Consider the following 13,667-nt stretch of genomic DNA (forward strand, 5'->3'; position numbering starts at 1 on the left):
GTTGGTTTAATTACTATTGGAAAATGCTTGTCATTCCTCTGTAGCATCTGGTCCCCACTGGACCCTCATCATTTCCTTCACCTGCTCCCCCCCCGACCAAACTGTGCAGCTCTGCAACTGCATCCTGGCCCATCCTCACCCTTCTGCCCCCAACCCTCACCTCCTTATACCCCCAATATGTTTTTCCCAATAAAAAAAATAGTTCACATTTTTCTTGTTCAACACACATTTCCCCCAGATTTCTTGCTTCCGTATTGAGGAATCTTCTTAATTCAGAAAGGTGTATTGATACCCATGTGCTTTAAATTTGAGGGAGATCAGCCATTTGATGAATATTAGAACTTGACATATCCCAATGAGACAGAGCATCTTCCTCTTTGCAATATTCATCCTACATGTGGCAGCCTTATGTAACACCATTCCAAGGGAGATGCTTATATAAAAGAGCAATAATGTATGTTTCTGCCACAAACTGAGCATAAATCATTCTGTGGATACAGAGCACAGTTCCCGTGTGAGGATCTCTTTCAATGTAGGGCACTCCTTTTCTCTGAGTCCACATTTGCCCAGATGTCATCACAATCACAAAATACAGAATTAAAAGTGCCCGGACCATTTTGTTAAAAATAATCCCCCTCTTTATTTTCAGTAAATATGCAAGTCCACCACTGAGCACCAAAATGGACTCGAGCATGAAAAAATCTTGTTTATTCATATGCTTCCTGATGCTGATGTTTGTCCTCAAGAACACCCATTTAGCCATTTGCTCAGCTATTATATGCCTTCCTTCCAAATTATAAATATCATCTAGTGTAAAGCTCTTTTCAGCAGAGAAGTGGAGTACATTTGGAACGGCCATCATTTTGATTATGTGAAAGGCCTCGGAGCTCTCATCATAATCCACCATAGCAAAAAATACCTTGTGGGGGAAAGTCCTGGAATGTTGCCAGGAGTTTGCCAAGATCTGGAATTCTTCCGCAACACGTTTGCACATTACACACCGTCTTAAGTCATGAAGAGCTGTAAACATCACAATCATAGCATAGTTTCTTGGTAGTTCTAGCACTAAATGATAGAACATGGTGTTACTCATTCTTATCACACTGTTTTTCTTGGTCCAGTCTGTCAGCTGGCTGACCTTTTCTGCTAACTCCTTCCCTTGGGCGCAATCGGAGGTGATTCTGTGAGCCATGAGTTGTCCATTCAGTGCCAGTCAGACAGACACAAAAGACAACACAGTTTTGCCATATGGACAGACTTCTTTCTGTTACAAAATCTTGTCTAAACAAACATATCAGTCAAAAAGTCCTCATTTCTTACATCAATGAACTGACCCAAGACTTTTTCTGTCTTCACAAATCCTGGTAAACGTGCATGCCCAGTTGCATCACAAAGTGCTGTTTATGTCTAGTTTATGAATCATACCTTCAAAAAAACTGCCAACCAAACCAGTTGCCATGGTGTGGATTCTGACTCGTGGGGCCCCCACTGTCCTCTAGAGGCTTTCCAATGGCTGCCTTATCAGCAGTTGTCCATCAGGGCTTTCTGCCCAGGTAACTGTGGATAGCTTTGAACCGTCAACCATTTGTTTAGTTGCCAACTGCCTAGGGACTAAACCATATTTGTTATTGTTATGTGCCGTCAAGTTGCCTACGACTCATAAGACCCTATGTACAACAGCTCTGAACCCTGCTCTATCCTGTGCCAACTTTATTGTCTCTGACAACCTATACCCATTACCCCACTCAATCAATCCATCTCATAGAGGATCTTCCTCTCTTGTGCTGTCCCTCCACCCTCCCAAGCATGACGTCCCTCTCCAAGGACTGGCCCCTCCTTTCAAACTGCCCAAAGTATGTCAGACACAGCTTTAGAATCCTTTTCTCTGTCAATACGGATTGAAACTCAACATCAAGAAAATAAAAACCATATTTAGAGTTTATAAAATATTTCATGGGAAGAAAATGTTCTAGGATCAAGGCAGTTGGAGAAATCTTTTACCAGGTTCAGTCTTTTGGTGGAGTTCTAAGCTCGCATTTCTGCCCTCTGAGCAATGCCTGGAGCCATTAGTACTTCAGCCCAAATGCCAGCATAGTCTCCATCAAGCACATAGTTTGGTGCCTTTTTTTCCTCCCTCTCAAGAATAACGCCTTCTCACGAATTGCTAGAGTTTTGAAATCAAGGGGTTCTTGTACTCCTCTTTTTCCCTTCAAATGTCCAACTTGAGGTTGGCCTCTGGGACTGATTGCCTGAATTTGGGTCCAGGTGTTAGGTGGCCCTGGACACGATCCTTACTGCTCTGTGCCTGTTTCCTCACCTGTAAAGTGTGAATAATAGGTGAGCTCTGGTGGCCTACTGGCAAGAAGCTGCACTGCAATCCCAGAGGTGTGTGGTTCAAATCCACCAGATGCTCTGCTGAAGGAGGGACAATCTCCTCCTGTACCAGTCAGATCCGATTTGACGGTGCACACATAACAAAATAATAATAATTTAAAATTTATTTTTAAAAGTGTGAATAATAATACAACTCATGTATGGGGTGGCTGTGCAAAGTCCTCAGGATAGAGCCGGCCTGCTGGTTTGGGGGCCCCTGTCTCTGCAGGGTGTCCAGCGCCACCACTAGAGGCGGTGTTGGGTGAGGCCCGGGAGGCCGTGGACCGGGTGCCAGAGCCACCTGCGTGTCTGGCCCCCGTTTTGGCTTTGTAAACTTGTTACCTGAGAAACTTGGATGTGCCTGCCTCACCAGTGAGTTATGAGAATGAAATGTCAACATATTTCCCATATCTAGAGCTGCAGGAAGGCATGGTTGATCCCCCCTTTTTAAAGAAATATGTGAGTTTTGATCATTTCTGTGCTTTCAAACAGGTGGATTAAATTGTCGAATACAAAGCCAAAATGTATGTAATGTAGTGATATGTGCCATATACTTTAAAAAAAAAAAAGGATCTCAATTCGGGAGTGATCCTGAGCGGGAGATTTTTGCTTGTTCTGTGTCGTCAATTTTTATCCCGTCGAGGTGTAGCTTTTGCTAAAAATAAAACTACTTCATGTTTAAATAAAATGAATATGATATTGTAGTCCTTCCTTCTCATGTCCCCTCCTTCAGTCCCAGCGCGCACACACATACACACACACACACACACACACACACACACACTCACCAGGCTGACTGAAGCCTGCTGGTTACCTTGGGGGAGGGGGACGGTCGCCCAGCAACTGGAGGTGCTTAACAACAGAGAGCCTCGCCAGAGGCCAGGGGAGGTCATAATGCAAGCGGGGGAAGGAGGTAAGAGGAGGCTACGGGGCCAACGGAGTGGGGGGGCTCACATGAGGTCTAGTTCCCCTCTTCCTTTCCTCCACCTTTCTCAGACCCAGAGCTGGTGTATTAATTCAAGACAAACCCCACTATTACCCTGGAAAGGGGCGGAATCGGCTGGACTCCTCCCACAAGGGGGGGGAAGCTGTCAAAAAACCCCTTACCGTCCAAGAGAGGTGGGGTTGGGGGGGGAGTGTGTCAGATAGGGGAGGGGCAGGGGCAGCCTCCACCCCAAGTGCCAGCCCTAATCAACCTGCTGCCCCGCAAAATGAGTCTGACCTCCCCTGCATTAAGGACTGGGCTCCCTCCCTTCTTAGGCCCCACAGGCTTTGACTTTGGGGATAGGGTGCAAAGAAGTGACTCAACAAGATTTGGATGCTGGATGTGGGGGTGGAAACTGAATTAAAGGCCATTTTTCCTGCTATTCCAGCCTAAAAGAGACTCCTCAACACGCATACACGCAGACACATACCTACAAACACCAGACTCCATTATTCCCTCTCACCTGCTCAATGGGCGCTCTGGTAGCCTAATGGTAAGAATCCACCAACCCCTCTGCTGCAGAAGGATGAGCAGTCTCCTCCCGGGCCATTTACTGCCTCTAAAAACCTGCTGGAGGGTCAGGGCTCTGACATGACACACAGCACCACCCCTTTCTCAAAGACCTGCAGGGCCCTAGGAGTTTGTATCTGTGGTTGAACTGGTAAACGGGAAACTTAGTTACTGCCTCACACAAAATCGAGTAAAGTCAGGACTGAACCCTAGGCTTCCTCAAGGAAAGTACTTTTCCAGAAAAATGGGCATGAACATTTCCTTTAGAGGAGATGTTTGCTCTGTAAGAGCACCTCCTAACTGACCTTCTAAAACCTTGTCTTCCCTCTATTCAGTAGAAAGTGCGTGTCTTGACCCAGGCCTAGAGATTTCTAACCCTTCTGATCCCTGCACCATGACCACAGTTAGTGTCAAGCCTAGTCAGCGCTTCCGGCTGACAGACTGGCACACCAATAGCTACCTGTTGTCCACCAATGCTGAGCGGCAGAGAGATGCTTCCCATCAGATCCGCCAGGAGGCCCGTATCCTCCGCAATGAGACCAACAACCAGGTTAGGGGCTGGAGCCTAGTTGGGTGAGTCAAGAGAGATCACCCAGCAACTGGCACCTTCCTTATCTGGCTCTGACTCTGTCTCTTCCAGACCATCTGGGATGAATATGACAATAAGACTCGTCTGGCAGAGAGGATTGATACTGTCAACCGGTGGAAGGAGATGCTGGACAAGTGCCTAACAGATTTAGATGCTGAGATAGACACCCTGACACAGGCAGGAAGCTGGGCTGGGTGCCAGGAGACATGGCTTCCGGGACTCCCCTCACTTCCTCTTTCTGGGTCACGGAACCTTTGATGGGGTAATTGGGTAACTGGTGGCACGCCCACGTAAGGCACTCACCCGCTCCTCTGCTAAATGGGGATGAGGGTGAGCTCCCAGTGCGTGATTCCACCAGGCTCCCTGTGCCCCTTTTCTAGATAAAGGAGTCAGCAGAGCAAAACCTGCAGGCCAAGAACCTGCCTCTGGATGTGGCAATCGAGTGTCTGACCCTGCGGGACAGTTGTCGAGACATTGATGTGGTGGACGACGACGTGGAGGATGAGCTACACAAAGAGGTGGAGATTATCGACGGTGCCAGGAAGGCCTTGCAAGAGAAGATCCACCAGGCCTTTGAGCAGCTCTGGTAAGGGACAGGAGTGACATTCGGATGTTCACGTGGACTTGGTTGAGTGTCTCGCCTGTGGAACATGTATGTGGAAAACAAATAACCGGCTTTTATGCTTTCACCCTTCCTATGCTCATGGCCACCAAACCCAAAACCTCTGCCATCAAGTCGGGTCAAATGGACTCCAACTCTCAGTGATCATCAGGATTCTGAGGCTGTAATCCTCCCAAGAGGCTGGTGGATTCAAACTGTTGACCTTTTGATTGTCGTTGTACAATAACATTGCACAATGGCCCCTGACAGAGTTGTCATGACCAACATTTGTAACTGATCCACACCATCCTTCCTACAGCTGGGCCATGGTCTTAGAATGCTCCTCACAACCCTGTTCTAAGCAGCCATTATGAGCAAATTGGAAGCAACAAGAGAGAGAGATGAAGCTCATTTGGCACCACGTCTGGGGACCTTGTGCGTGCACACGTGTGTGCAAGCATGTGCACACACAAGCATGGATGCGTCCCTGTGGGTATGAGCAAGCACCTGGTGCCATGGTATTGTCATGGCGAGTTCACTCAGTTGTGCTGGCCTTTGTCCCACTGAGGCAGCCGCTTCATTGTCTCCTATTGGGAAGGGTCATCCTAGAGTCCCCTTTGCTCACTGAGGGGCAGTTTCAGGTCATGTCTGCCCCTTCTCCAGCTTCCTGCAGGAAGTCCGACAGCAGCTCAACTCTGACCAGCGGAGCAAAATGGAGACGCTGGAGATTGACAGAGGCTGCCTGTCTCTCAACATCAACTCTCCAAACATCTCTCTGAAGGTCAACCCTACTCGCATCCCAGATAAGTAAGAAGAGTGCTTCACATCAGTCTCTCCTCCCTCTTCCCTCTCCCGCCATCACTCACAAGTCACACCCTGGTAACCCTGTTGTTCCCTGCCACCTGCAGCTCCTCCACACTCCAGCAGTGGGATGAATTCAGTCAGTGCAACAAGAATCGGGCAGAGGCCGAGATGAAAGCAGCCTCAGATCTGAGGGAGACCATCGCCCTCACGATTGCTGAGGTGACTGGCCACTGCCCGACTCAGCTTCTCCATGGCTAATAGGGTGCCAGGTTGGCCCACCTGTGCACTCAAGCCCTTATTTCTTTTGTCAGCCATGGACACTCCTTCCCTCAGCTGAACAATTTCCTCAGATGGTCATGGGCTGCTTTTGTCCTGCCTACTTCCTGTCTTTCAGACTAATAATGAACTTGAAGCCCAGAGGGTTGCAACAGAATTTGCCTTCAGGAAGCGCCTTCGGGAGAAAGAGAAAGTGTACAGTGAGCTCAAGTGGCAAGAGAAGAATGTGAGCCTTCACTTAACCTCCTGGGGTCTGGAGTTCCTGTGGTGGGACGAAGCACCCAGTACCCACCCTGCAAGCCAGGGCTGGTGGCGACCAGGCACCCTGTCCCCTGCAGACCTTAGAGGAAATCGCTGCACTTCAGGAGGATATCAGACACCTGGAGGAGGATCTGCGGAGGAAGTTTCTGAACCTGAAGCTAGCACATACCCGGCTGGAGTCCAGAACCTGCCGGCCCAATGTGGAACTCTGCCGGGATCAGGTGAGAGGGTATTCCAGTGGGGCTCTTGCTAGAGCAGCCAGACCTGTGACTGACTGTAAACTCTTGCCTCTCCTTCTACCTCCAGGCCCAGTATGGGCTCACAGACGAGGTTCACCAGCTGGAGGCAGCTATAACTGCCCTGAAGCAGAAACTGGCACAGACACAGTAGGTTTGCGGAGGGGGCTGGAGGGACAGGGAGACACCTTCCACTCACAGCCTGCTGCTTGCTTTGGGTTTTATTTTCCTGCCTGAAGACCCACAGGCCCAGCCTCCCAATAGGTAATTCATGCTTCTTCCCCAGGGATGCTCTGGATGCGCTGTACAAGCATCTGGCCTGGCTGCAGGCTGACATCGCCTGCAAGGCCAACACCATGCTGCTGGACACCAAGTGCCTGGACATTCGCCGGAAGCTAACAGTGCCTGCAGAGAAGTTCGTGCCAGAGGTGGACACCTTCACCCGCACCACAAACCGTACCCTAAGTCCACTCAAAAGTCGCCAGCTGGAGCTGGCCTAGCCTAGAGCGGCTAGTGGGAGAGGGAAGTTAAGGGTGGACAATTTTAAAAGGGCCTGAAACTAATAAATGCCTGGGTGCTATGCAAGACTGTTCTTCGCTACCCCAGTAGGAGCAAGAAGGTGCTTGGTCACCCTGTGAAATGAGGAGCAAAGATGAGAAGAATCACCTCCCCAAATTACTGTATTTCAAAACCAACTCCTTCCCCTCCTTTAGGGAATCCCACTCTAGGCTAGGCCAGTACCCCTGGGGTCCCTAACTGCACTGCCTCACCCCAGCTGTGCTGGAGGTGGCCAAAGCTGGACCCCTGCCTGTCCTTTAAAGGCCTACAGTAGGGTCAGTGGGGACAGGGGTCACAGAGCGAGGGGATTAAGGCTGAAGGAGGAGAGAATAGGGGAAGGAAGTTGGGGGTTGAAGGTGAGGGGGTCCCAGGCCGGCCAAGGAGGGAGTGTGGCCAGGCCGACAGGGGTATTCAGGGGCACCTAGCAAGGCTTCAGAAAGCTAGACTGTCGTGCCCAGTGATCACCCCGGCCTGCTGTGTTCCGTTCAAGGCGAGAATGAGGTGAAAAGAAGCCTCCCAACTAGAAATAGTGATCAGGTCAAGGGATCGTCCTTCACTGGGACTGCGCGGCTTTGCGACTCCGAGCCACTAGGAGGCGCTGTAGCCCGACGAGCTGCGCGGAGGCTCCAGGCCACCGGGAGGCACTGTGGGCGCGCGCGTGGGGAGCAGGCCGCCGGTACCGGAAGTTGTGACTGGAGCACGGGTGGATGGCGGCGGTAGCGATGACGGCGGCGGCGGGCTGCGGAGGGGCTGGGGCAGCACGCTCCCTCTCCCGCTTCCGAGGCTGCCTGGCTGGCGCGCTGCTCGGGGACTGCGTGGGCGCCATCTACGAGGCGCACGACACCGTCAGCCTGACGTCAGTCCTGCGTCACGTGCAGAGCTTGGAGCCGGACCCGGACACGCCGGGCAGCGCGCGGACAGGTGGGCGGGGCCGGGCGCACCGGGAGCGCGCACGGGTCCTCCGGGGACGGCGCCCTCTGTGCATGGGGTCAGCCGAGCAGCCCGGCCCTGCGACCTGGAAGTGGGGACCGGAGGGATGGAGGGCCCGAGGCTGCGCGAGCCAAGAAGGGGAAGGGGCGCTCTGGTGTGTAAACCAGATGAATCTGTAACTGCACGAACTCGCAGGCATTTCTCAGTCACCTAGTTTAAATTACCTTTTCATGTCTAGCTCAGAAATCTCCCTGATAATCCTGAACTCAGGTAGAACGGCACCATTTTCTTAACTCTGCAAGCCAGAAACCTGAACGTCAGTCAGTATTGGGCCTGGTCCAACATACACCCCCCTCCCTTAGTTCTCTACAGCCATTACACCACCAGTTCGTTCTCCACCAAGCAGAGATTGCTCTAAAACATCGTTCGGGCTGAATAAAATTGCAATGATTTCTGAGTATCCTTAAGACAGAGCCACATTCGTGAACGTGCCCGAGCAGGCCTGCAACTCCTTATTTCACCTTGGCCTTGATTTTTGTTCCTCACGCACAGCGCTTCCTCTAGCCACAAGTCCTTTGCACGTGCCGTTCCCACACTGTAGAGCACTCACTCTTTTCAGCTCAGGCGTCTCTCTGAGGTAAAATAGGTGATTCCAATTGAAGAACATGTAGTAATAAAAAGACCCAATCAGAACCCTGGAGCACTTGCTGTTTAAGAGAGTGGTGGAAGAGGAGGTAGGGAAACACTTTGAGGCAAGAGGGGGATCAGAGAACGGTATCAGCAGAACCAGTAAAAAGAATTTCAAGATGAAGACACTGGTTACTGAGTGGCATGCTGCAGAGAAATGAAACGGGATTCTCAATTTAGTGAAAGCATTTTCAGATGTCTGGGTTAAGGAAGAGATGGAAAATGAGAAAATAATATCACTTGGTGTGAAGGGAAGGAGAAAAATGTACTGTAAAGTCAAGACAAGTTGAAGAGATAATGTTTTATTTTAGACTTGATGGTAAGAAGAGAAAAAAATAGCGCGAATGAGGTTGAGAAGTGTTTTAGGACCGTTTAGATGCAAGTGACAGAAAACGCAAAACAATGTAGGCAAAAAAGAAAATGCTTGGACTGATGTTGCTGAGAAGTCCTGCAACAGCCCTGGCTTCCTGGCAGACTGTAAGTGTTATGGTGGAACTGTGCTCAGATAGTGTTTTGAGAAATAGATTCTTCTGTCCTTTCTTCCATGGTAGCCTCTAGGTGAACTCAAACTTCCAGCAGTTCACATCGTTGAATGTGTTAGCTGTGTCACCCAGAAACTTCAGTTTGAAATCCACCAGAACAGCATTCAGAGGTTCAGACCATATCTTCAAGATGGTGTTCCTCTTCAGTGCTCAGATCTATGTTGGCTTCACTCGCTCTCCCATGGATCTTTCCCCTGGGGTGACCCCAAGCAACTTCCAGCTCAACCAGCCAGCAGCAGAAGAGATTCCCTTCATAATAGTCCCAACAAAATTCCCAAATTGAGTCTCATTGGCTTGGCTTGTGGTATGTATATCCATGAACTAGGGAATATGTGTGCTATTTGGCCAGGCAGACGGTAAGCTCCACTGAGAGTAGTGGAGAATTATTATGAGTACAGTGGTCAAAAAAAAAGGAGCTGGATGTTACTCCCAAAAAGAAATTGAGGATATAGGAGTGAAGTCAGAACACAGGGAAGAGCAAGGTCCTGGGGAGTGGGCCAGAGGGAGACTGGAAAGGGCAGCTGTGGCCCAGAACTTGGTGATCTCCCTTCCAAGGGAAGTGAGTGAGGCCCCTTTAGAGTGAGAAGTCAGGAATGGAGTTAGGGGCTTGAGATACCCGGAAGATGACCAAATAGGAGACCTGAGGAACAGGAAAGTACACTCATTGAGCAATCTACTTCCTTCTTTTTAATTTTTTTTTTTTTTATTTTGTGTGCGTGTACCGTCAAATCAGATCTGACTGGTACAGGAGGATATTGCGCCTCCTTCTCCGGCAGAGCATCTGGTGGATTCGAACCGTGTTCCTCTGGGATTGCAGTGCAGCTTCTTGCCACTAGGCCACCAGAGCTCCCCCTTACTTCCTTCTTTATAAGGATCTTTTTAAAAGATCCTGTCCTTAGCAGGATTATAGCCTGAGAAGTCACAAGATAACCAGTAGGGCTGTGTTAGAAGTGTCGGATCAGTGGCCATAGGCCCTCAAAGGAAGGAGACAGCACTGGGTAAAGGAGGAGAGCACCCCCAACTGGGAACAACTGAGGGCAGTGGTGGAGTGGAAGATGGAAGGGGCTAGACCGGGATTTGAATGTTAAGGCAGAGCGTTTGGACCTCGTCCTGAAGCTAACAGCCAGCTCTTGTGAGGAAGGGAAATGAGATTGTGATATTCTATGTGCAAGAATAATATTCTGGCTGAATGTGTAAGTTGGATTGGAAGGCGAGAGTGTGCAAGATTGTTGAGAGGTTCTTGCCACAGCTTAAGCTAGTGATGGCAGCCAGAGAGGACAAGAGGAGTTCTTTCAAAATCAACTGGCTGTGGCCACTGACCCAGAATAAGGACTCAGGAAAACCCCAAGGCCTAGATCCTCAAATAGGAGTGAGGGGTTGACGGAAGGTCACTTTATAAAAAACTGTTAAGAGTTTTATAGCAGCAGTCTGTGGCTCATTCACACCCCTCTACCTTCTCTTCACAGAAGCATTATACTATACAGATGACACAGCCATGGCCAGGGCCCTGGTGCAGTCCCTGCTGGCTAAGGAGGCCTTTGACGAGGTGGACATGGCTCACAGGTGAGGAGAGGTGACGTGGGCTTAGAAGAGTGAGATAAGACATTGGCTACCATGGCGAGCTCTGGTGGCCTAGTGGCAAGAAGCTGCAACTACAGTCTCAGAGGTGCATGGTTCAAATCCACCAGATGCTCTGCTGGAGAAGGAGGAACAATCTCCTGTACCAGTCAGATCTGATTTGACGGTACACACAAAAAATGATAAAATAAAATAAATTAAAAAAAAAAAAGACATTGGCTCCCCCTGACTGATGTCCATGCTTGTGTGGGATCCCCCTTCAGCAGGATGTTGTTTCTAAGGCAGATAGTAGAGGGCCCCCAGCACTCTAAGGTTCTATTCCTAAACTAGCAAGATCTCCTTTCTTCCAAGCCTAAGAGGTAGGTGGTAAACCCAATTCCATTTCCCTTCTATCCCTCAGGTTTGCTCAGGAGTACAAGAAAGACCCCGACAGAGGTTATGGTGCTGGAGTAATCACTGTCTTCAAGAAACTTCTGAACCCAAAGTGCCGTGATGTCTATGAGCCCGCCCGGGCCCAGTTTAATGGGAAAGGCTCCTATGGCAACGGGGGTGCCATGCGGGTGGCTGGCATCTCCCTGGCCTATAGCAGTGTCCAGGATGTGCAGAAGGTACCCAGGGCTGGGCTTGCCCTTCGCGCCTTCCTCTTTTCTGTGGCACAGGTTCTGTGACAGCAGGTTCTATAACAACAGGGTTTTGCCTCTACCACCTTCTCCCTAGTTTGCCCGGCTCTCAGCCCAGCTGACACATGCATCTTCCCTGGGCTACAACGGTGCCATCCTGCAGGCCCTGGCTGTGCACCTGGCTTTGCAGGGACAGTTATCCAGTGGACACTTCCTGGAGCAGCTCCTAGGTCGCATGGAAGAGTTGGAGAGTGATGCCCAGTCCCTCTCAGATGCCAGAGAGTAAGTACAGATGGCCTGGAAGCTTGAGTGTGTGAGTGTGCACAGCAGGAATGCTTGGCACTGCCACGAGGCTGAGGCCTGCGCTCCAGTTGCACATTCTAGAAACAAAGAGTGGGAAGAGGCTTCTTTGCTTTGGCTGTTGGGGTCGCAGCGAGGACTATCCATTCATTCCTTGTCCTCTTCCACTTCTTCTCCTGTCAGGTCAGTCCCCTACCTTTGCCCCCAGGTTAGCTGTCCACATGCACCTCTCCCCCAAGTACAGCCTCTACCCCAGCCTGCATCCCCTTCCCTGACGTGTCTCCCACACTAACAGGCTGGGCATGGAGGAGCGTCCGTACTGCAGTCGACTGAAGAAGATCGGAGAGCTGCTTGAGCAGCACTCGGTGACCAGGGAGGAAGTGGTGGCTGAGCTCGGTGGGTAGACCCTGACCAGGATTAGTTGTCCCTTCCGTCATCCTCCGAGTCAGACTTGAGCTTGAGAGGGCCCTGGGCTAACATGACAGCCAGAACCATGCCTCAGGCAGCCCTTGGCAGAGATGTGGGCATGGAGCCTTCTTGCTCTGGGGCTGCTTGACCTTCCACCTAACAGTAAATATACTTAGAAACAGTAGTTGGCCACCAGTTTTTATTACTAGTATTGGTGACTGGTGATTGTAGTGCTTTAATTACTGTGCAGAATGGTGAGTATAGATGATTCCATTTACTTCTCACAGCAGCACTGGAAGTGGATTATTATCTTCACTCTCTACCGTAAGGAAGAATCAGATCTAATATATGGGCATCTCAGGGGTTAAGTAACTTTCCCAGTTACCCAGCTGAAGTGGTTGAGCAAGGATTTGAACCCAAGGAGACTAGCTCTAATCACAGCCCCTTTTGGAGCAGAGTCTTGGCTTAGCAAAGTGGCAGGAACTCCCAGGCATAGGATGTAAGGCAAGCCTCCACCCTCTGGTCTCCCCACAGGAAATGGCATCGCTGCCTTTGAATCTGTGCCCACTGCCATCTACTGCTTCCTGCACTGCATGGAACCTGACCCCGAGATCCCCTCCACCTTCAATAGCCTCCAAAGGACGCTCATCTATTCCATCTCACTTGGTGGAGACACAGACACCATTGCCACCATGGCTGGGGCCATTGCTGGTGCCTATTACGGGATGGAGCAGGTGTCTGAGAGCTGGCAGCAGAGCTGTGAGGGCTATGAGGAGACAGACATTCTGGCCCAGAGTCTGTACCGGCTCTTCCAGAAGAGTGTGTGAGGGTCACAGCTGCTGAGCTCTGCTGTGGCCAGTGGGACCAGTGACACCTCAGAATGGACCTTGACTTGTTCCCCTGCCTCAGTCGTCCTGGGGCACCAGTGGGCTTGGGGTCTCTGGGGTCACTGGAACAGTGATTAACACGTTGCCACACACTTTTAAGTTGACGACCGTGCTTAGAAACACATTTTTTCCCCCAATTGTTTATGACTGCCATACGAATCATGTTTTTTTATTAATTAAAATGTGCACGATGCTGCCGTCATTTGTGGCAACGTGTTAAGGGCCAGGCGCCTCCTGGTGCTGGGCTCCTGGTTTGTTGAAGAGCCGTGGGGTTTTTCTCAGTTCCTGAGCCAAAAGACATGGGAAACAGGGCAGGTTTTATTCTGGAGAAATACTTCTGGTGGGGGTTTTTCTTATCTTGGATGTGGGATTTGGGGAGGTCGAAGTGATCTGCAGTAGCTTCATTTCTCCCTGTTGAGTTTTAGCCAGTTTTTCAGAAAGCCAGGCGTTGACTAGCCAGAGTTTCTGAGACAGCGCGTTTGTATGGATCAAGGACAGAGGTACATGTATCTAGCTGATCTA

The 13,667-nt window shown here is 50.2% G+C and overlaps 2 protein-coding genes across 2 annotated transcripts; both read left to right on the forward strand.

Moving 5' to 3' along the window:
- The first annotated feature begins 4,210 nt into the window (after positions 1–4,210).
- TEKT2 (tektin 2 (testicular)) lies at positions 4,211–7,138 on the forward strand. Its single transcript, XM_006886444.1, has 9 exons — positions 4,211–4,418; positions 4,509–4,634; positions 4,838–5,043; positions 5,722–5,865; positions 5,967–6,081; positions 6,257–6,364; positions 6,477–6,620; positions 6,706–6,785; positions 6,922–7,138. Exons 1-9 carry the CDS (start codon positions 4,263–4,265, stop codon positions 7,133–7,135), a joined length of 1,293 nt encoding a protein of 430 aa, XP_006886506.1. The 5' UTR covers positions 4,211–4,262; the 3' UTR covers positions 7,136–7,138.
- Positions 7,139–7,867: 729 nt separating this feature from the next.
- ADPRHL2 (ADP-ribosylhydrolase like 2) lies at positions 7,868–13,145 on the forward strand. Its single transcript, XM_006886445.1, has 6 exons — positions 7,868–8,114; positions 10,819–10,915; positions 11,331–11,538; positions 11,648–11,832; positions 12,146–12,246; positions 12,793–13,145. Exons 1-6 carry the CDS (start codon positions 7,901–7,903, stop codon positions 13,083–13,085), a joined length of 1,098 nt encoding a protein of 365 aa, XP_006886507.1. The 5' UTR covers positions 7,868–7,900; the 3' UTR covers positions 13,086–13,145.
- The last annotated feature ends 522 nt before the right edge of the window (positions 13,146–13,667 follow it).

Source organism: Elephantulus edwardii, unplaced genomic scaffold (genome assembly GCF_000299155.1).
Source record: "Elephantulus edwardii isolate Elephantulus edwardi_28Jun2011 unplaced genomic scaffold, EleEdw1.0 scaffold00049, whole genome shotgun sequence".
Taxonomy (NCBI): domain Eukaryota; kingdom Metazoa; phylum Chordata; class Mammalia; order Macroscelidea; family Macroscelididae; genus Elephantulus; species Elephantulus edwardii.